Below are 20,216 nucleotides of genomic sequence, written 5' to 3' on the forward strand. Positions count from 1 at the left end.
AGTGGAGCTGCCACGGGGGCTCCTGGACACAGACGAGGCTGTGGATGGGGACAAGATCAGCAGGAACAACATGGCACCGGACAGAAGTGCCCGGCTCTGGAGATGTCTCAAGGCCTGCTGGAATGGTGCTTACAGTCCTGCTGCTGCTGCTGGTTCCGCAAGCCCCCGAGGTGACAACGCTGTTCCCAGAGGAGCAACGGGCACCCTGGAGACAGCAGACGGGGGTGTAGGGCTGGGAACCTCCCTGGGCTGACCCCACCTGATACCATAAAAAATTAAATGATCTTTTCTCCATCCCTGGTGCCGTGGTTCTTCCACCCAGACCTTGATGCGCCTTCTCCCCCCGTCCCTTTGCCAAACCTCCCCTTTGGGTCCCTTGCTGACCCACCCCCCACTCTGCCAGGTCTTCCCCAGGTCCTGGCTCCGAGCTCCCCCGGGCTTCGTCCCCTCTGTCCAGCCCCGCGTCCATAAGCACCACGACGGGGACGTTTGCTTGGCCCAGAGCTGCTCCTGCCAGAGCAGGCAGGGACTGTGCCTGCCTGCACCCTGCCTCTTGACCCCCTCCAGAGCCTGGGGGCTGTGGGTCAGGGGCCGACCCCCTGGTATGCCCCCACCAGCTATATGCCCCCGGTACCATGCAGCGGAGCTTCTCTCTGGCTGGGCAGGGCAGCAGATTCTGGGGGGACACAGAGCGGGGCCAGACAGGGACCGGCACCCCTGGGAGCAGCAGCTAGAACTCGGGGCGCCACAGGGCTTTGTTTTGGGGGATGAGAAACCCCCCCTGAGCAGCACCAATCCTCGCGGGAAATGCTCTGCCCACTCACCCCCCCGCTGCAGAGCTCCAGATGCCGCCACAAGGGCCGGGCACAGCCCCATTCACGGAAGGATCCCGCCAGCCCTCAGGGCAGTGACACCCCGCAACCTCCCCAGCCCCCCGGCAGGAGAGGGAGGACACAGTCCAGGGTTTATTTGGTTTTTGTTGGGTTTCTTGGGTGGGACGTGGAATGGGATGATGTGGCCCTGGCTGGGGTGGCGGTCCCGCTGTCAGGTTCCCCTTGCCTGGTGCTGGTGGAGCTCCCACCCTGCAGCTATGGGGGGGCCAGGGACGAGCCACTCTCATGGGACACCCATGGCCACCATCGTCCCCAGAGCGGGCGGGGGGGTTGTGGGCAGTGGGTGCATCAGGGCGATGCATCCAGGGGGCCGTCAGGCAGCTTGGCCCAGGACCAGCACGCTCATGAGGAAGACCATGAGGAAGAAGACCCACATGAAGAAGCGGTCCATCACCTTGGCCACCTTCTTCCACTCGCCGGTCCGGCGCTGGGCGGCTCGGTGGCGTCGGAAGCAGCCGGCGATGTAGCCAACGTTCCTCAGCAGCCCATCGTGGTGGCACAGGCAGCGGTCCCGGGGACAACCTCTGGCCTCAGAACCCACTTCCCCCTCGCCAGGGCTCTCCCCCAGCCCCGCAGCGTCCCCTCCGTCTGCCCGCTCGCCCAGAGCCCGCTGGGGGCTCTTGCAGCTCTCACCCACCTCGTAGACACAGCAGAGCCGGGCCATGTGGTGCAGGATGAGCTGCCTGGCCCAGGGGGGCACGGGCTGGGCCCCCGGGCCGCAGTGGTGGACGTTCATGATGAAGATTGTCAACGCGGTTGAGGCCGTGATCAAGGTCATGGTGGCGATGTAGTACTTCCCTACGTGGGCAACGGACAGTGATGCTGCGAAGGGGTAGAGACCCCCACCCTCCCCTCCCCACGCCGCAGCCACCCTCGCATGGGTGCTGCCCATCCATCCCCCCGTGGGTCCCATGGGAGGGTTCTGGGTGCTGTCGAGGCTCACCGATGAGCGGGACGCTCTCCGAGGGCGGCATGCTCTCTGCCACCAACAGCTGGAAGACGGTGAGGGCCAGCAACACTGTCACTCCCAGTGAGACCTTCTCCCCCGAGTCGGCTGGCAGGTAGAAGCCGAGCGGCGCCAGGAAGGAGACCATGATGCAGGGCAGGAGCAGGTTGAAGATGTAGAAGGAGGCGCGGCGGCGGAGGAGCAGGGTGTAGGTGACATCGGGGTAGGGCTCGGAGCAGCAGCCGTAGGTGATGACGTTCCTCGTGGCTGGCATGCCCAGCACCTCCCACTCCACGTTCTCCACGAAATCCGTCAGGTCCGCGGTGTCCAGGCGGTTGTGGAGGTCAATCTGGTTCCCATTGTAGGTCCAGGAGCCGAAGGTGAGGCGGCAGCGCTGCCCGTCGAAGGGGAAGTAGGAGACATCCACCTTGCAGGAGCTCTTGGTGATGGCAGGCGAGTCCCACATGATGAGCCCGTCGGAGCGCAGCACCACGTTGGTCTCCATTGAGCCACCGAAGCGGTCGTCGGCGCTGGGGGAGGGACGGCCATAGGGCCGGGATGGCTCCGAGCCCCACGTGGGCCAGGGCTTTGCAGGGCCAAGCGCCTGCCCCCAACGCTGTGTCCCCTCCCTGCATCACCCTGCCCCCCAAAGTGTGGGCTCGGTGGTGCTGGCCCCCCCCCGCCCTCATCACCCACACCGGGACCCCCCCCCGTGCAGCCCCAAGGTTGGAAATACCTCCCATGCAGCCCCTCCCCAGTCCCAGCCTGAGCCCTCCCAGCTCCGGGAGCCATTGGGGGCGGGGGGGGCGGTCCAGCACAACCCACTTGTTGTAGAGGATGATGTCCGGCCGCCAGACGTAGCTGCTGGGGATGCGGATGCTGTCGATGCCGCCGTAGGTGTCCTCGTCCCAGGCGAGGTGGGCATCCAGCCAGGCCTGGCGGACCCACAGGTAGGTGGTGAGGACCTGGTTCCTCTCGTCCTGCCGAGGGCAGCGGGTGGGTGCAGGGGACAGACCCTGGTGCCACCCACACCCCCCCGTCAGTCCCCAACACTCTGCGAGGGTTCTGGAGGGGCTGAGCTGCCTTCGAGGGTGCTGCTTTTGGGGTGGGGGTGGAGAGATCTGAGTCACAGAATCCCAGAATCACCAAGGCTGGAAAAGCCCTTGAAGCTCCTCCAGTCCAACCATGAACCTCACCCTGACCGTTCCCAACTCCATCAGATCCCTCAGCGCTGGGTCAGCCCGACTCTTCAACCCCTCCAGGGATGGGGACTCCCCCCCTGCCCTGGGCAGCCCATTCCAACGCCCAACAACCCCTTCTGCAAAGAAATCCTTCCTAAGAGCCAGTCTGACCCTGCCCTGGCGCAGCTTGAGGCCATTCCCTCTTGGCCTGCCGCTGGTTCCTTGGCTCAAGAGACTCATCCCCCCTCTCTGCACCCTCCTTTCAGGGAGTTGGAGAGGACCATGAGGTCTCCCCTCAGCCTCCTCTTCTCCAGACTAAACCCCCCAGTTCCCTCATGCAAGCCCACGCTGCGGGGGGGCTCTGCTGGTTTTGGGGGGGCCTGAGCTGTCTTCAAGTGGTCTGAGCTGACCCAGGGGGACCTGGGCTGGTTTTGAGGGGTCCTGGCTAGTTTCGAGGGATGAGCAGGACCCGCTGGGGGAGAGCAGAGCCCCGCTAAGCCATGGCCAGGAGTGTGAGGGGGAGGGGGTCCCAGTTTGGCCGAGCTGGGCCGCCAGTGCCGGTGCCACTCACCATGTCGATGATCTGGGAGAGGGTGACCTGGAGGGTGATGTTGAGCGCCCGCTCTGTGTCCTCCACGGGCCGCAGGGCGCTGGAGTAGTTGGCAAAGAGGTCGTGGAACAGCTTGTAGGCGAATCTGCCCTGAGCCCCCTGGCAGCCTGCGGGGACCCAGAGCGGGGCTGGAGGGGCTACAGCTGAGGGTGCAGCCAGACCCCTCCCTAGAGACCCCCAGGAACCAGCTGAGCGGGGTTAGGGGAGCATGCGGGGACCCCCGTCCCTCCTCGCCACCAGCCCGAGCTCCCCAACCCCTCCGACCCTGTCCCCCACTCAGGGCTGCCCGATGTGCGGGGCTGCCGCTGCTCGCAGGGCTCGGGGGACCCTCTCCCCGGGCCCGGGGGGGTGGGGGGGGGCGGTCAGCACCCCTCGCCGCCCCCTCCGCCGCTTACCCGGGGCCAGGAGGCAGCCGGCGAGGCAGAGGATGAGCAGAGGGCCAGCTCCGGGCTTCATCCCGCCGCGCTCCCGCCCCGTGCAGATCTCGGGGGACACGGGGGGGGGCCGTGCTGCCTGCGAGCGCCAGGGTGACGTCAGGGCTGGGACGCGGCGGGGGGGGACAGGGCCCCCCCCAGGGACAGACGGTCTCGGTGCAGCGAGCCCTGTGGTGGTGGAGGTGTTGGGGGGGGGGAGGATGGAGGGTCTCCAGCTGGGACCTGGCAGGGGGCGGGGACGCGGTTTGGGTGGTGACAAGGACCGTGCCGTGGGCTGGAGCAGGCAGGGACAAGGTCGCTCCTCGCCGCGTTGTTGGAGCTTCTGCCTGCCTGGAGCCGCCAGCGGCTTCGTGCTCTGGAAACCACCGTCTCCAGGTGCCTCAGGGCTTGGGGGGCTGCAGGGTTTGGGGGTTGCTCCCCACGATCCTGGCTCAGAGCAAGCTGGAAAAGGAAACCTCAGGGTGGAAATCAGGGAGACGTGGGGGGCGCTGAAGCCCACTGAGGCCTTGGCAGGGGGTGGTGGGAAGAGCTGAGGGTGGATGCTGTGGGGCCCAGGGTGGAGGGACCGTGGTGCCGGACATCCCGGTGTCCGGTCTCAGTTAAAGAGCAAGGAAAGGGAAGATTATTCCCATTGTGGACAAATCCTGGGAGGTTAAGGGACATGACCCAGGAGACGAAGCAGTAAGTGGCAGAGGTCCCTGCCGCAGGGGTGCAGGAGCGTCTCCCCAGCTCCGGCCGTGGGGGAGGCCACTGACTCCCACTCCCCACCGGCCCCTCCCTGGCACCTTTCCCACACCGATCCCTGGCAGCAGATGCCAAGCAGGGCGCCGATCGGTTTTAAGGCTGGAGGTTTTGTTTCCAGGCGGTGAATTATTGATCTCCGGCCCCGTGTCCCGGCCTCAGCCCAGGGCAGCAGCTGGGTTTGCAGAGACGCAATTAGGGTAATGGAAGAGGCGCAGCCAGGCTGCCCTGGCTCCCCGCACCGCGCCGCGCGCCCGGGGCCACCTACTGCTGCTGCTTCGTGCCCCTCACTGGGGGGCAGGACCCCCCCAGCCCCCTCTCCAGAAGCGAGGGCCGGGCACCCGCTGTCGCCCCACCTTGGGGTGTGGGTTTGTGCCCAGCCCAGGATAATCGTCTGTGGTTTATTTAACCCATTTCTGGACACCCCCCCACCCCCCCCGTTTTCAGCCTGAAGCTGTTCTGTGTTGCACAGAAAAGTGCTTCTCACCCTTTGCCATGAAGCTGGACCCCAGCTCATCCCTCCCCTTTCCAGAAATCCCTGTTCCAAGCCACGGCCATCCCCCCTCAGCACCCCCCCGGCCTCCACCCCCTCCTCTCCCTCACACCACAGGAGGTGCCCAGCACCAGGCTGGGGCTCCCCACAAGCTCCCCCCCTCCTTCTCCGCTTTTCTTCCTGCTGTTCCCACTTTCTTCCACAGCTCCAAAGGACGCTTCCCTGGGTGCCGCAGCCTTCCCAAAGGGTCTTCCTGGCTCAGCCCATCCCTTAAGTCTGCTTAAGCCCAGTCTAACCAGTAAGAGCCACGAGATGCAGCCACGGGGCTCCCAACCAGAAATCCTGCGTAAAAAGCAAAGGAAACAGTGAGAATACTATAAACATTTTATTTATTGTTTTCAAAAAGACAGGAAAATAATCTAGATCATTTATTTATATTTTTTTTTTTTAATAAAAACCTTTACATAACCCTCATGCATCAAGACCTTCGGTGAGCCAACGCAAAGCAGCACCAGGCGGGCTGGAAGCCGCTGGCTACTGCGAGCCGTGGCAGGAGGGGCCGCTGCAGTAACCCTGAAATCAGAGCAGACCGACAGACAGGTTTGGTTTTGTGTCTTTTTTTTTTTCTTCTTCTCCTTCTTCCAAAAATAGTCGGTTCCTAAGCAGAGCAAGAGTAGAGGCTGGACACAGCGGAGCACAGGGAGGCGGCTGGGGGGTCACGGGCAGGATGGTCCTGGGGGGGACGGCGGCTGCGCTTGATGTCAACGGAGTTGGGGGTGTGTGTGATCACTTTTGGTGTTTTTTTTTTTTCCCCCACTTTCGGCGCAGAATTTGCCCCCTCCCAGCAGAAACCCGGAGCCCCAGAGCGCAGCAGGGCCAGCGGGGCGGGTGTCACCCCCCCCCCCGAGGAGCTTCGCTTCAGGAGACAGAGAAGCAAAACGCCGCAGGGGGCTCCCCACTTACCAAGATGAAAAGACGCTTCCGAAAGGGTTTTTTTTCCCTCCCTCCCCACGCCCCCCCCAGCACATTTTCACCACAAAGCCCTGCTCAAAGCCCACCCGTGGTCATGTGGGGTGCGCGGCGAGGGGGGATCTGCCCATGGAACCATCCCAGAGTTCATTGAAATGTCCTCGGCACCGCCACCGCGGGAGGGGAAGGACCTGCCCCCTCCCCAGGTAGCAGCTCTGGGCAGGCAGGATGGGCAGGACGGGCTTTCTCGGTTCTAGAAAGCGCTGGGTGGGGCACGGCGCCAGGCAGGAAGGTCCAACGTGTCTCACCGCTCCCCCAGGTTACACCAAAAAAAAAAAAAATCCTGCGTCAGCCCACGGAATAAATTGGTTTTTTTTTTAAAAACTTCAACAGAAAAACCTGTGCGGCCAGAGAGGTGGTTCGTCCTCCTGACAAGGGGAAGGGTTAACGAAGGGTGAAGAAAACCCAAAACCTGTCCCTCGGTGGAAGGATGGGTGGAAGGATGGGCGCTCAGTGCGTGGTCAGCTCGCGCAGGTAGGACTGGGTGAGGCCGCGCAGCTCCTCCAAGGCGTAGTCCTCGGGCATGGGCAAGCGCCCGATGTGGGGGGCCAGCAGGCGCAGGGGCACGCGCTGGGCGTCCGGGGTGGCCTCGGCCAGGGGCTGCAGGCTCAGCACCACGCGCAGCAGGTTGGCCACGCGCTTGGCCATGTCTGTGGGGAGAGAAGGGAGAAAAGGGAGCGTCGGCGGCGGCACAGCTCGGTTTCGGGTACGGCAGGATCGGGGGTGAATTCAGCAGTGATTCAAGGGGAAAGTCGAGCACAGGAGTGAGCGTGGCAGGACTTTTTTTCATTTATCACAGAATTTGGGGTGAATTTGGCAGCAATTCAAGAGGAAATTCTGCAGGAGTGAGTGTGGCAGGATTTTTTTTTTGCAGAATTTGGGGTGAATTTAGCAGCGATTCAAGGGGAAATTCCGCAAGAGCGAGGACAGGAGCTCACCTAGCAAAATTCTTTTTAATTTTTCACAAAATTTGGGGTGAATTTATCAGCAATTCAAGGGGAAGTTTCTTGGGAGCAAGCGCAGGAGCGAGCGTGGCAGGATTTATTTTTTTGCAGTATTTGGGGTGCATTTAGCAGCGATTCAAGGGGAAATTCCACCGGAGCCAGCACAGGAGCTCACCTGGCAGAATTTTTTTTTTGTTTACTGCAGAATGTGGGGTGAATTTAGCAGCAATTCAAGGGGAAATTCCACAGGAGCAAGCGCAGGAGCAAGGATGGGAGCTCGCCTGGCAGGATTCTTTTTCACTTTTCACAGAATTTGGGGTGAATTTAGGAGCAATTCAAAGGGAAATTTCTTGGGAGCAAGCACAGGAGTGAGCGTGGCAGGATTTTTTTTCGTTTTTCACAGAAATTGGAGTGAATTTTTCAGCGATTCAAGGGGAAATTCCTCGGGAGCAAGGACAGGAGCTTGCCTGGCAGAGCTGCAGGCAGGGTAAGTACTGGAGCAGCCCCCGGCTCACCTCCCCACCCACAGCCTCCCCATCCCACAGGCTGAGGAACAGCCACACCGACAGCCCGCAGGGGCGGGGTGAGGCTGTAAAACCAGCGTCCCCAGGGGGCTGCTGGCTATCAGTGTCCCCGTGTCACCGTACCCGACTGAGCCAGGCGGTCCTTGGCGCTGCGGCACTGGATCTGCTCTATCCTGTTGCACAGCGACGTCACTTTGGTATGTAACCGCTCCAGCTCGTAGGTGGAACAATCCAGCTGGAAGCAAAGAAGAAAAATCAGCCTCCGCGTAACCCAAAGGTTCAGCAGAACCGCCGGCGGACGGCCAAGTGTGCTCTAAACCAAATCCATCCAAGAGAAGGCGGTCTACACTAAAACCTGCTTAAAGTTACCACCTGGAGTGGGGGAAATGGGAATTCTGGAACTCAACTAGAGGGGACTGACAGGCAGACTCCCCGCTAACTAGCTAGTTAACCGCTGATCGTGTTTCTTCTCCTTCACTAACCCGTCATGCTCCAGAGAGCCCGTCTGCAGGACAGAGCCCACACCTGATTTGGACAGCATCTACCAAACCTCTGTCTTTTCAGAGATGCACCATATTCTGTTTGCCAGCGTCTGCCAAAGGGAAACGCTAACGTTGGCACTGAGCAGCGAGTAAAAGGTTGATCCAAAAGCGAGACTCCCTGTGAGCTTCCAAACTGTAGGGAAAAAAAACAACCCACAACTGTTTTAGTTTGTTACCTGCTGAATCCTATCGAGCATCTCAATAACACGGATGTAATCCAGGTAGACCAGCCCTGCCACCTCCCAGTCCTGGATGAGTGCACTACGCTCTGGAAGAGCAAGATCTTCCAGGAATCCTTTCAGGTACTTGTAGTTTTCATTAATAATAGCATCTCGAGAGAACAAGCACGTCAGTAACAGAGCAGAAAAGTTTCTTACAAGCCATCGTTAAAGAAAAAGCAACCGAGGGACTGCACTCTTGGGTAGTTTTGTAACTCCCTGACCCCACCAGTGTAAGGGCACCCCCATTCCCTGGAGCAGGGGCACCCACAGGATGGGGGCTGCGGGAACGCCACCGCTGCCCTCGCTCCCTGAGGCACCTCTGGCCCAGGAAGGGGGACGTGCAGAGGCTGAGCCCTTCTCACGCGGCTGCAGTGAAGAACCATCACAGAATCCCAGAATCATTGGGGTTGGAAAAGCCCTTGAAGCTCCTCCAGTCCAACCATGAACCTCACCCTGACCGTTCCCAACTCCACCAGATCCCTCAGCGCTGGGTCAGCCCGACTCTTCAACCCCTCCAGGGATGGGGACTCCCCCCCTGCCCTGGGCAGCCCATTCCAACGCCCAACGACCCCTTCTGCAAAGAAATCCTTCCTAAGAGCCAGTCTGACCCTGCCCTGGCGCAGCTTGAGGCCATTCCCTCTTGGCCTGGCGCTGGTTCCTTGGCTCAAGAGACTCATCCCCCCTCTCTGCACCCTCCTTTCAGGGCGTTATCACGCCAGGCATCAAGCAAGAGCTGTTGTGGAACAGCCAGCCACTCTAACCCCCTTGCCAGCAGCACAGCCCTACCCCTTCCTGTCACCAAACACCCAGCGACATCTGCTCTGGCTGCGGCTGTGTGTGCCGTTCGGAGGAGAATAAAACAAATCAGGAGAGCAGACTCACCTGAGGCTAAGTGCCTGACAACCAGCTTGTGACACTGGTTCCAGTGCCCAGCCTTGAACAAGAAGAGGGCTTCTTTATGCTTGTCATCCTCCATCCTCGCTCGAACCGCCTTTGCTTCATGAATCCACTCCGGGGGGACGCAGAGCCTTTGCGTCAGGAACGTCTCCTTGGCCCAGGACTTGGGGGTCTCGGCGAGCGCGCAGTGCCGGTTTAGGAGCTCCCGCACTGCTTTCTCCCGTGTGCTGGGGAAGAGAGGACGAGGCGTTACCCCAGCAAGCAATCCTTCACATCCCTCCATCAGAAGACACTTCGATACCAGCAGCCGAGGGCTGCACTGTATTTTTTGGCCACGGGGAAGGCACGGGCGTAGCAAGCGCCAGCCTCGCCATGCCGCCAACAGCCCTACTGTAGGACGTTAAGGAAAGCTCTAAAATCAGCTGAATTCCTTCAGTACAGGTTAACCACTAAGAAAAGCCATCACCAGTGTTCTGTAAGATCTTAAAGATTCTAAGCTTAAAAACATCTAAGTATAAGCCAGGCCCCTAGAAGCAATATACAGGCTCTACTTGAAGTTATCGGTTGGAAAAAATTCTATTTCCATGTGTTAATGGTGGCTGTCAACATTAACAGCAGGAGACACCTCTGCACAGAAGATGTACGATTCACAAGTTTAAAACAACTCTTTGTGAAGTCTGTATTTCACAACAGAAGCCGAATGTGCGTTTTGACGATTCCCAAGCTTTCCTCTCAAACACACTTCCGTCTGTTCAGCTCCAGTGGGAACACTGACGATATTTTGCTTTAATGATGTTTTCAGGACACGTTCCTGAACGTGGTGAGCTCGCTGAGCCGGAGACGAGCCACGCGGCCACCGGGTATCAAAATGACGAGGAGATCTGCTTCTGTGGCACAGTTCAGGAGTTACAGTCATTACAATACAACCTGATTTAACATCTACCAAGACATTTAACTAAGCAGAATTATTCATGCCCCTTTGTAATCCTAGCACACAATTTTCACTCGTGGCATGAAGTTCTCCAGCCACGCAGTTCCAATTCAAGGTGAGAGAAGCCGTGACAGTTACGGTCTACGCAGCAGGTCCATAAAGCAGCAATCGCATTATTTTCAAGGAAAATACAATCTTTTACTCACTGCGTGTGAGGCTCGTGCAGCAGTATAAAGACAGCCCATTCCCAAAGGCCTTCGCTCTCCAGCTGGGCGGCGTAGCTGGCGTTGAGCACGCCCTGACTCTGCTTGAAGAGATGGGTGTAATTCAGGGCCCTGAGCACCTCCCACAGGTGCCAGCTGAGGCGATAGTCCAGAGGGTCAGACGTTATGCTCCTGGGATCGAGCAGCTGGTCAAGATCATAGTGCCTGTAGGGAAAGAGATTTGTAACAGAAAGAGCTAATCGTGTCCACATAAAATCAGAAATCGGTGCTGCTTAGCTCTTGCCCTTCACCCACCTCCAGTTATTCCATGTATGTGATTTATGTGGGGTTTTGGGTTTTTTTGTTTGCTTGGTTGTTTTAAAAAGATAGGAGTAACTGCTAAAATCCTTTTGCTCTTAGGTCTGCAGCCAGACTGTCACAATCTTTTCTTTTGTATGTGTTCTTCTTGCAGATTCCTCAGTGCCTCAAAGGCAACTACGGTGAAGCAAGATTACGGCGCTCTTCAGACACAGAAAACACGTAAGGAAATAAAACCACAAACACGCTCCAAAGCTTAAGTTTCATCATCTGTACCATCGCCAGCAGTGACAGCATCACCACAGGTGTCCACACGAGGCAGATTTTTGGCTACTGCAAGTGGTTTGGTAAACACTGAAGCTGATTTCATGCCCCTGGATTGTGAATTCAACAAGTCACTGACTGATCAGGGCTTTTCTAAGTCGTCTTTGAACTATTTACCCATTTACCTGTCACTGTAGAGTTTTAACAAATGGAAACAGACGTCTCTCAAAGGTCTTCCTGCGTTATCGTCGTCTTCAGTTACACAACCAGAATCTTCTAGGGAAGGAGGCAGAGGACAGCAGGCGTATTTTTCACACTCCGGTGTGTTCTAAAGAAATAATTTGAAGAGGAAGTTTAAAGCCAGTGCTCTGGACAGATCTGAATCCCACCCAGCTCGGCAGGCTCAGCAGCACGCTTTCTGCTCCAAAGTGGTGCATCCTACTGCACTGCAGTTAAAACTTACTAACATGAACCCTAAAAAGAAAAAAACTAAACCCAGAATGCTTCAGCAGGCTTCGTTTCATCCCCCACTGAGCTCTTGAAAGCTGCCATGTGGAGGTATAGTCAGCTCTCCCATACACACAGTGTGTTTCCTGAATGATTTTACAGCTGGAAAACCATACGTGAGCTGAGAGATGGAAGCACAGCGCAGCCCTGCAAGCTCTCGCTCCCTCTGGGGCTAAGCAGAGCCTGGACAGCCCAAGCGAGCGGCACGGAACGCACCGAGTCGACAAGAACCGTTTTCCAGGGCGCTGAACTGCAGAACTATTGTCTTTCACACCACCTAACCACTCGGGGGTCACCAAAATCCTCTTGGGATTTTCACAGATCTGGGTTTGGAAGAGCATTCCGCATCCTGCTGGTTTCCTTCTCAGCCCTCCTACGGAGAGTTCTGGAAACGAGCCGGAGCTGCTTTTCCTCCACATCATCGGGCTGCAGTGAGGCCACCCCCACGTTCTACCCTAACAGAATTATCTTCAGGTCAAGTCATGACAAAACTAAAGCTTGGTATTTCGAAGTGACGAACACGTTATTGCTGACACACTACCTTCAAAGAGAACCCTAAATATCCCTGCAGCACTCAGCACGCATCAATGAGAAGTCACGAGACTCGATGCTGTGCTTGGCCTATCTTTAGGCATTACAGATCAAGGGCTGAACTATCTTTAGTTAAATGATTAAACACTTTTTTCAACAGAACCCTTTGTCTTTCTGTACAGAGAGGCTGACAGCTCTACAGCAACAAACAAGGCTTTGCATAATGCATGCAGCCTGGGGGACAGCTTCCACGTGTGCTGCAGAAACAGCAAGGGCAACAAACAGGGCAAAGGCCGGTTTAGAACTCAGGTAGCCGAGTATTAAACATCACACTGGGAAAACTGACTGGCTACCCAGCCCCAGCGGCCTCCCTGCGGCTGGTCGCTGCCCACCTTCCTAGTTTTCTCTCGCTGCCAAACACCCAGCAACGCTCCATCAGTGGGAGATGTGCTTCACAGAATCCCAGAATCATCTCGGTTGGAAGAGCCCTTGAAGCTCCTCCAGTCCAACCATGAACCTCACCCTGACCGTTCCCAACTCCATCAGATCCCTCAGCGCTGGGTCAGCCCGACTCTTCAACCCCTCCAGGGATGGGGACTCCCCCCCTGCCCTGGGCAGCCCATTCCAACGCCCAACAACCCCTTCTGCAAAGAAATCCTTCCTAAGAGCCAGTCTGACCCTGCCCTGGCGCAGCTTGAGGCCATTCCCTCTTGGCCTGCCGCTGGTTCCTTGGCTCAAGAGACTCATCCCCCCTCTCTGCACCCTCCTTTCAGGGAGTTGGAGAGGACCATGAGGTCTCCCCTCAGCCTCCTCTTCTCCAGACTAAACCCCCCCAGTTCCCTCAGCCGCTCCCCATCACACCTGTGCTCCAGACCCTGCACCAGCTCCGTTGCCCTTCTCTGGACACGCTCGAGTCATTCAATGTCCTTTTTGGACTGAGGGGCCCAAAACTGAACACAGTAATCGAGGTGCGGCCTCACCAGTGCTGAGCACAGGGGTAAGATCCCTTCCCTGTCCCTGCTGGCCACGCTAGTGCTGATACAAGCCAGGATGCCATTGGCCTTCTTGGCCACCTGGGCACACAGCTGGCTCATTATCAATCAATCCCCCCCCCCCCTCCAGGTCCCTCTCTGACTGGCAGCTCTCCAGCCACTCCTCCCCAAGCCTGTAGCGCTGCTGGGGGTTGTTGTGGCCCAAGTGCAGCACCCGGCATTTGGCCTTAGTCAAACTCCTCCAGTTGGCCTCAGCCCATCGCTCCAGCCTGTCCAGATCTCTCTGCAGAGCCTCCCTACCCTCAAGCAGATTAACACTCCCACCCAACTTGGTGTCATCTGCAAACTGACTGAGGGTGCACTCGATCTCCTCGTCGAGATCATCAGTAAAGATGTTAAACAGGAGCGGCCCCAAAACTCAGCCCTGGGGGACACCACTCGTGACCGGCCGCCAGTCGGATTTAACTCCGTTCCCCACCACTCTTTGGGCCCGGACATCCAGACAGTTTTTTACCCAGCAAAGCGTGTGCCCATCGAAGCCGCGAGCAGCCAGTTTTGCCAGGAGAATGCTGTGGGAAACGGTGTCAAAGGCCTTGCTGAAGTCAAGGTAAACAACATCCACAGCCTTTCCCTCATCCAATAAGCGGGTTGCCCTGTCGTAGAAGGAGATCAGGTTTGTCAAGCAGGACCTGCCTTTCATAAACCCATGCTGACTGGGCCTGATCCCCTGGTTGTCCCACACGTGTTGTGTGATGGTACTCAGGATGAGCTGCTCCATCAGCTTCCCGGGCACTGAAGTCAAGCTGACAGGCCTGTAATTTCCTGGATCATCCTTCCGACCCTTCTTATAGATGGGCGTCACATTGGCCTATTTCCAATCTGTCGAGACCTCCCCGCTTTCCATGAACTCTGAGTTTTTCATATAAGGCCTCGTCTTGGCTCATTGCTCTGTCTGTGAAGTTTCTCAGCTTTCTTATCTTTGACTGCCACAGGTGTCTGCTGGTTTCTCTGCCCTCCCTGGGATGGACATGTCAGAGTTGCAAAAATGATGTCCTTGGGCACAATCCTGTCCAAGGCCCCTCACAGCAACGTGCACCAACTGCTGGCAGCCAGCAGCTCACAGGCATCAGGATGACATCTAACATCTCCCTTCAAGGGATGCCTCTCCCTCACCCTTGACAGGAGACGCCTCTGGAGACTGAGATTTTGTGTCCTTTTCCCAATTGCCTTGTCGATGCCCCTTCCCTAGACAGGGCTCCCAGCTGCCTGGCCTCCCTCCCCTCTCATTCCACACTCCTGGCCCTGCGATCCCAGCACTGGAGCATCTGGGGAACGAGGTGCTCACCTGGGGGAATGCTGAAATCCTTCCGCTTCTCTGGCAGGTCACTCAGGGGTAACGATGGGGTGACTGTCCCTGGCTCTGCCGCCTCCTCCTCCTCTTCTGGCGTTGGCCCTGCTTCTTCCTCACCCCGTACACTGCCAGGGGATTTTCTGGGTGTTTCTTCTTCTGTCTGGGAGCACCTGACACCAGCGTGGGCTGGGCCCCTGCTTCAGGGGCAGCGCCTGCCCTCAGCCTTGGAGCGGCTGCAGCTTCTGTTGAGGACTTGGGAGGGGCCGCGGTGTCTGGGCAGTTGTTCCCAGCCCCAGAGCCCTTCTCCCTCCTCGGAGGGCACTGGACAGGCTTTAGCAGCACCCACTAGGTGTGGGCGAGGCTCCAGCATGTTGCAGTGACCTGGGCCCCTCTGCAATTACACTTTCTCCAAACAAACCCCAAAGCTCCAATAAGGGAGGAATAAGGGAGCGAAGTTCCAATGCACCGCAGGTGCCCACGGTTCCAGGCACTTGCCCGGGCGACCCCACGCCCCCAGCCACTCGGAATTCTCCAGCCCTGGGGCCGATCTCCGGGGGATTCTCTCCAATAGCTGCTTCACCCCCAACCAAGCCTGAGCCACGGGCTGGCTCCCAGCAGTAAGACGGCAACAGGTAACGCCAACAGTCCAGGGATATTCGAAATGCCCGGAATTCTTCAACGCAGCCGTAAACAGCCCCCGGGCCGACGCCTGCATCGCCATCGATCCGCCTCCCACCGAACAGCAACACCGGAATCTTCCCTCAGCTCGCACGGGGGGAGCCGCAGCACGGGCACTCCGGTGAAGGTGATCAAACCTTCAGGGGCCAAGGGATCGCCGGGAGGCCCCGATCTGTCCCCTTCTCAGCCCAAAGGCCTGGCGGGGTTTGAACCCGGCCGCTGGCCAGTCCCCACGCAGCCGGTCGCTCACCTCCCGCCCCCGGTAACACACGGGAGGGACAAAACGGCGCGATCCGTCGGCGGAGCGAAAAAGCAGCTCCGTGCCGGTCCCAACGCAGCACTCACAAGCGACACCCGACCGGGGCGCGCACAGGCGCTTCCTCGACCGCGGCGACCGGTGCGCAGCCCCCGCCCACCCCCGGGCCGTCCCACGCGATGGACAGCTGCCCTGGCCAATCCGAGCCCGGCCCTCCAGCCGCGCTCCCGCCCAGCCCGAGGCCCGTCCCCTCTCGCCCGGCCGAGCCCAGGGCGGCTCCGCAGCGGGGGGCGGGTGGGCAGAGCCTTTCCCGCGGGGCCCGGTGCAGCTCGGGGGCGGGGCTCCCGTCTGCCCAAAACGAAGCCCCGTGGCGCCCCGAGCTGCAGCCGCTGCTCCCGGGGATGCCGGTCCCGCCCCGCCCTCTCCGGGGGTTTCTCTCTGTCCCCTGCAGTTGGGGGGCTGGGGTCCTGCCTAGCACCCAGGTCTCCCCCCAGCCCCAGGGGGGGCTTTGCCCACCTCCTGTGCCCCCCGCCCCTGCACAGCTCTGCCAACACCCCCCCCCCCCCGCCCCGCGCACCCCTGGGGCTGGCCACGAAACGGGGGGTGCCACAGCGTGACCCCCCCTGCTGATGCGGTCTGGGCATGCTGCTGCCACCAGCCCCGGGAAACTGTCCCCAAAAAGCACCGGGCTCGGGGGTGCCCCCCCCCTGTTTCTGCCACGGGACAAACCCCAGGAGCAGTTTCACCCCCTCCATGGGGACCCCTCGAGCAGGATCCGGGGCGCCGGCATCGCTCTGAGGGATGCTCTGGATGGGGGGGGGCTGGAGTAGACCCCAGGTACAGCCCCCACCACGCGCTGCCCCCAGCCCAGGCAGCCACAGGAACCCCCCGGGACACCCTGCACCCACAATAAGTCTTTATTCCTTTGGGGACCAGCGAAAAGCTGGGCAGGGACACCCCCAAAATCAGCCCTGCCACTGCGTGTCCGCCCCCTGCGTCCCCATCGGCACCAAGCCCCATTCCCCATTCTGCTGAAGGCCTCATCCGGGCTCCGCGGGTCCCCGTGGGGACACACCGTCCCCGTGTCCCCAGCCCCCCCATCCCGCTGCTGTCGCCGTCAAGCCGGTGGGTCCCGGTCACGACCCCGTTTCCTCACTGTGGCTCGGTGGCCTCGTGGCTCATGGGCGACCGGCCGCTGCCAGGGCCGTGGCTGCCAGGAGGAGCCCCCAGAATCACGGGGCGTCCCTGGGGACGCTCCTGCCTGGGGGTGTCACAGAGGAGGAGTCAGGGGCAGCCGGGGGTGAGGGGGGTCTGGCTGGGGGCTGCCCGCCCCGGCTGCAGCAGGTCTCTGGGCTCACCTGCGCTGAAGACACACGCCCGGCTCTGGCATCTCTTCTCTGCCGAAACAACCAACCGTCCGCACGGGCCCCGCGCTGCTCCTCCCCGTGCCGTGCCGTGTTGTACCACGCCATGCTGTGCTGTCCTGCGCCGTCCTCCGCATGCCATGCTGTGCCGTGCCACGTTACGCCCTGACATGCCGTGTCATATCACGCCATGCTGTGTTGCACCATGCCATGCCATTCAGTGCCGTGCCATGCCATTCAGTGCCATGCCATGCTGTGCCGTGCCGTGCCGTGCCACGCTTCGCTGCCAATCGCCCCCACTGCAAACCCCGGGGCAGAGCGGCCGGGAGACGTGCAAGGACGCACGCCCGAAGGCAAACTCCCCCCGTCCCCCTCCCCACGAGCAAGAACCCCCTTTCCCGGCAGAGCTGGTGGGAAGGGGCCACCCCCCCGTCCCCCCCCACCCCGCAGCGGGGGCGTCACCTTTCACCAGCTCGCAGTTGTAGGTGCTGCGCGCGTCCTGGGAGCGGAGCTGGATGAGGGCTCTGTTCCCATTGCGGGCGACGTCGGTGACCTCGAAGCTCTCGAAGGGCGGGATGAGGACCTCCTCCTCCCCGGGGAAGGAGGAGAAGTTGCTGATGCGGGCGCCGTAGCAGGTCTCCACCAAGAAGATGGTGTCCTGGCCAAAGAGCTGGCTGGTCTTGTTCTGGAGGGAGGTGGAGGTGAAGCGGCCGAAGCGGACGGACTGGTGCTGCTGGGCAGTGAAGTGGACGCCCTGGACGCCCCGGTAGATGTGGTGGCAGCGGCGGGGCTGGGCGTCGTGCAGGACACACAGGGCCTCAGTCAGGAGGAAATGCAGCGTCTTGAAGCAGAAGGCGCCCAGATATTTCTCGCGGGAGCGCCCGGCCTCGCGCACGGCCGCGTTGAACTCCCGGTACAGGGGTTCCTGCAGCGTGTACGCCAGGAGGGCGACCGCGTGCTCCGGCCGCAGCGCCGGCGGCTGGGGGACGTGGCCCTGCCGGTTCCGCCGTTTGGCGGCGGCGAGGGTCCAGGCCTCAGCATAGACGCAGTTGCGGGCGAACTCGCTGCGGTTGAGCTCCTCCAGCTCCTCCTCCATCATGCGGCCGCAGCTCCGGTACTGGTCGTCGAAGGAGTTGGGGGCCATGTCCAGTGCCACCTCCTGGAGGGGGTCAAGATCTCGCCAGCGTGGGGGGGTGCCGGCTCTGACCTGGAGCCGGGGGAGTTTGAAGAAGCTTCAGCCACCGCTGTAGCCCCTCCCCTGCTACCAAAAACCCCTCCACACCCACAAACCCAACCCCTCCCCCCCCCGCCCCGAGCAGGAAACCCCCGGGGGATAAATTGCAGGGTGCAAGATCCCGCCAGGGGCTCGGCCCTTTCCTGCAGGACCTGAGGCCAGATCCGGCCCCGCTGACCTGCGATGCGGAGCTGGCACTGACCCCCCACCCCCCTGCCGTCACGCTGCTGAGGACGGGGCAGGTTGTGGCATGGGTGGTGCTGACGGGGGGGCATCCCCATGGGGCCGGGCCCCCACCCGCAGCCCCCGGGCTCTGGAGGGGGTCAGGAGGCAGGGTGCAGGCAGGCACAGTCCCTGCCTGCTCTGGCAGGAGCAGCTCTGGGCCAAGCAAATGTCCCCGTCGTGGTGCTTAGGGACGCGGGGCTGGACAGAGGTGACAAAGCCCAGGGGAGCTTGGAGCCAGGACCTGGGGGAGACCCAGCAGAGGAGGGGGGGGCCAGCAAGGGACCCAAAGGGGAGGTTTGGCAAAGGGATGGGGAGAAGGCACATCAAGGGCTGGGTGGAAGAACCACGGCACCAGGGATGGAGAAAAGATAATTTTAATTTTTTCATGTTTTAAGATGGTGTCACCCCTGTCTGGTTCCCAGCCCTACACCCCCGTCTGCTGTCTCCAGGGTGCCCGTTGCTCCTCTGGGAACAGCGTTGTCACCTCGGGGGCTTGCGGAACCAGCAGCAGCAGCAGGACTGTAAGCACCATTCCAGCAGGCCTTGAGACACCTCCAGAGCCGGGCACTTCTGTCCGGTGCCATGTTGTTCCTGCTGATCTTGTCCCCATCCACAGCCTCGTCTGTGTCCAGGAGCCCCCGTGGCAGCTCCACTCTCTGCCCATTGAGCCACATTTTGGCTCCTGGCCGCAGCAGCTTCGCCTCCACCTCCATGCAGGTGGGGGGCTGGAGGCGCTCCTTGGGGAGGGTGCCATCGCCGCCCGCTGTTGCGACCAGCCCCTGATTGTCCTCGGGGTACTGGGTGTGTCCCGAGCTCTCTTGTGCCACCAGCTCCTCCATGGCAGCAATCCTGCACTCTGGGATGCAGAAGCAGCTGTCCCCTGATGAAATGGAGCCACTCGTCGAGGAGTGTATCCAATGCGGCTGATACAAGCGCTGCCTGGGCAGGTCACAGAAGAAGCTGTCCAAGGAAACGGAGCTGGACATCAAGGGGGGGCTCGAGGAGTACATCCTCCTGGGTAGCCGCTGCCACAGGTCGCCCGTGCTTGGTGCCTTCGCGATGGCACTGCAGAGGAGCAGAGGGAAGTGAACCTGCTGCACCCCGCCGAACCCTCCGGCGGGACGGGCAGGGCACGGGCTGAGGGGCTGGGGCAGGCTCTGGGGGTCTCCCCCGGCACTCACCATGTCTCCAGGGTCGGTGCAGGCTCCTTCATTCCTCTCTTTGTTGGTGGAGAAGCCGCCCAGGAAGGAGTTTGCTCAGGCCTGCCGTGGGGTGTCGGCTGTTTGCAGGGTGCTTGGGGCCGCGACCGCTCAGCACTTGGCTTCTGCATCTGGGCTTTCGCTCTCCTTCTGCAACGTTTCTCCTTTTTCCTCATCCCCTGCAGGACCCCAAGAGCTGGGTGAGACGGGAGCAGCTCTCAGGCCCACACCACAGCCCCCACCACCACCCAACAGCATCCCACCCCCCGGCACAGTGCGGTGCAGCGTCACCTACACAGAAGCTCTTGGCCGTCGACGTAGCATTGCTCAGGACGAGCAGCACGTTGAGCATCAGTAGCGGGAGCCTCTGGGCCAGGGTGGGCCCGTTGCCACGCGCCATGACTGTGGGCCCAGTGTGGCTGCGGCCTTTTATACTGGGGCAGGCGGGCGGAGCCCCCTTTGTGACATCACAGGGCGGGCAGAGCCCCCTTTGTGACACCCGGCAGCCCCCCCTGCCACGTCCTTCCCCCTGCGAGGGGCTCAGGAGGGGCTGGGGTGTCCCCCTCGAAATCAGGGACCCCTGTGTCGGCACGGCGCGGCGCGGCACGCTTGGAGGCTCAGAGCCAAACCGCTCGGGTCCCCGGGGCCAACGTAGCTGCGAGACCCCGTAGCTGAGGCCAGGCCCCGGCGCGTTGGGACGTGGCGCTT

General features: G+C 60.5%; 3 protein-coding genes across 5 annotated transcripts in view; all 3 read right to left on the reverse strand.

Annotated features, from left to right (window-relative positions):
• The window catches only part of LOC141939867 (nuclear pore complex protein Nup98-Nup96-like), a 35,155-nt gene extending 20,469 nt beyond the window's left edge, over positions 1-14,686 (reverse strand). The window contains exons 1-7 of one of the 3 annotated variants that reach the window (XR_012627774.1): positions 14,547-14,686; positions 11,357-11,499; positions 10,593-10,814; positions 9,441-9,682; positions 8,514-8,668; positions 7,919-8,030; positions 6,667-6,977 (exon numbers count right to left, since the gene is read on the reverse strand). Coding sequence is in view for 2 of the 3 variants with exons in the window: in XM_074860456.1 (XP_074716557.1) it covers positions 6,778-6,977; positions 7,919-8,030; positions 8,514-8,668; positions 9,441-9,534 (561 nt within the window). In the remaining variant the exon portion in view is untranslated. The other 2 variants (XM_074860456.1, XM_074860457.1) reach the window with 2 other exon arrangements.
• On the reverse strand, positions 970-14,551 carry LOC141939863 (neuronal acetylcholine receptor subunit alpha-10-like). The gene is made up of 4 exons (XM_074860451.1): positions 13,716-14,551; positions 2,665-2,819; positions 1,837-2,369; positions 970-1,691 (listed from the first exon to the last, which is right to left on the reverse strand). The coding sequence occupies exons 1-4, from the start codon at positions 13,977-13,979 to the stop codon at positions 1,207-1,209; spliced, it is 1,437 nt and encodes a 478-aa protein (XP_074716552.1). The 5' UTR covers positions 13,980-14,551; the 3' UTR covers positions 970-1,206.
• A 2,032-nt stretch (positions 14,687-16,718) lies between the features above and the next one.
• On the reverse strand, positions 16,719-17,994 carry LOC141939851 (erythroblast NAD(P)(+)--arginine ADP-ribosyltransferase-like). Its single transcript, XM_074860427.1, has 3 exons — positions 17,313-17,994; positions 16,845-16,883; positions 16,719-16,747 (listed from the first exon to the last, which is right to left on the reverse strand). Exons 1-3 carry the CDS (start codon positions 17,992-17,994, stop codon positions 16,719-16,721), a joined length of 750 nt encoding a protein of 249 aa, XP_074716528.1.
• Between the last annotated feature and the right edge of the window lie 2,222 nt (positions 17,995-20,216).

The sequence above is a fragment of the Strix uralensis genome, chromosome 2 (genome assembly GCF_047716275.1).
Source record: "Strix uralensis isolate ZFMK-TIS-50842 chromosome 2, bStrUra1, whole genome shotgun sequence".
Lineage (NCBI taxonomy): Eukaryota > Metazoa > Chordata > Aves > Strigiformes > Strigidae > Strix > Strix uralensis.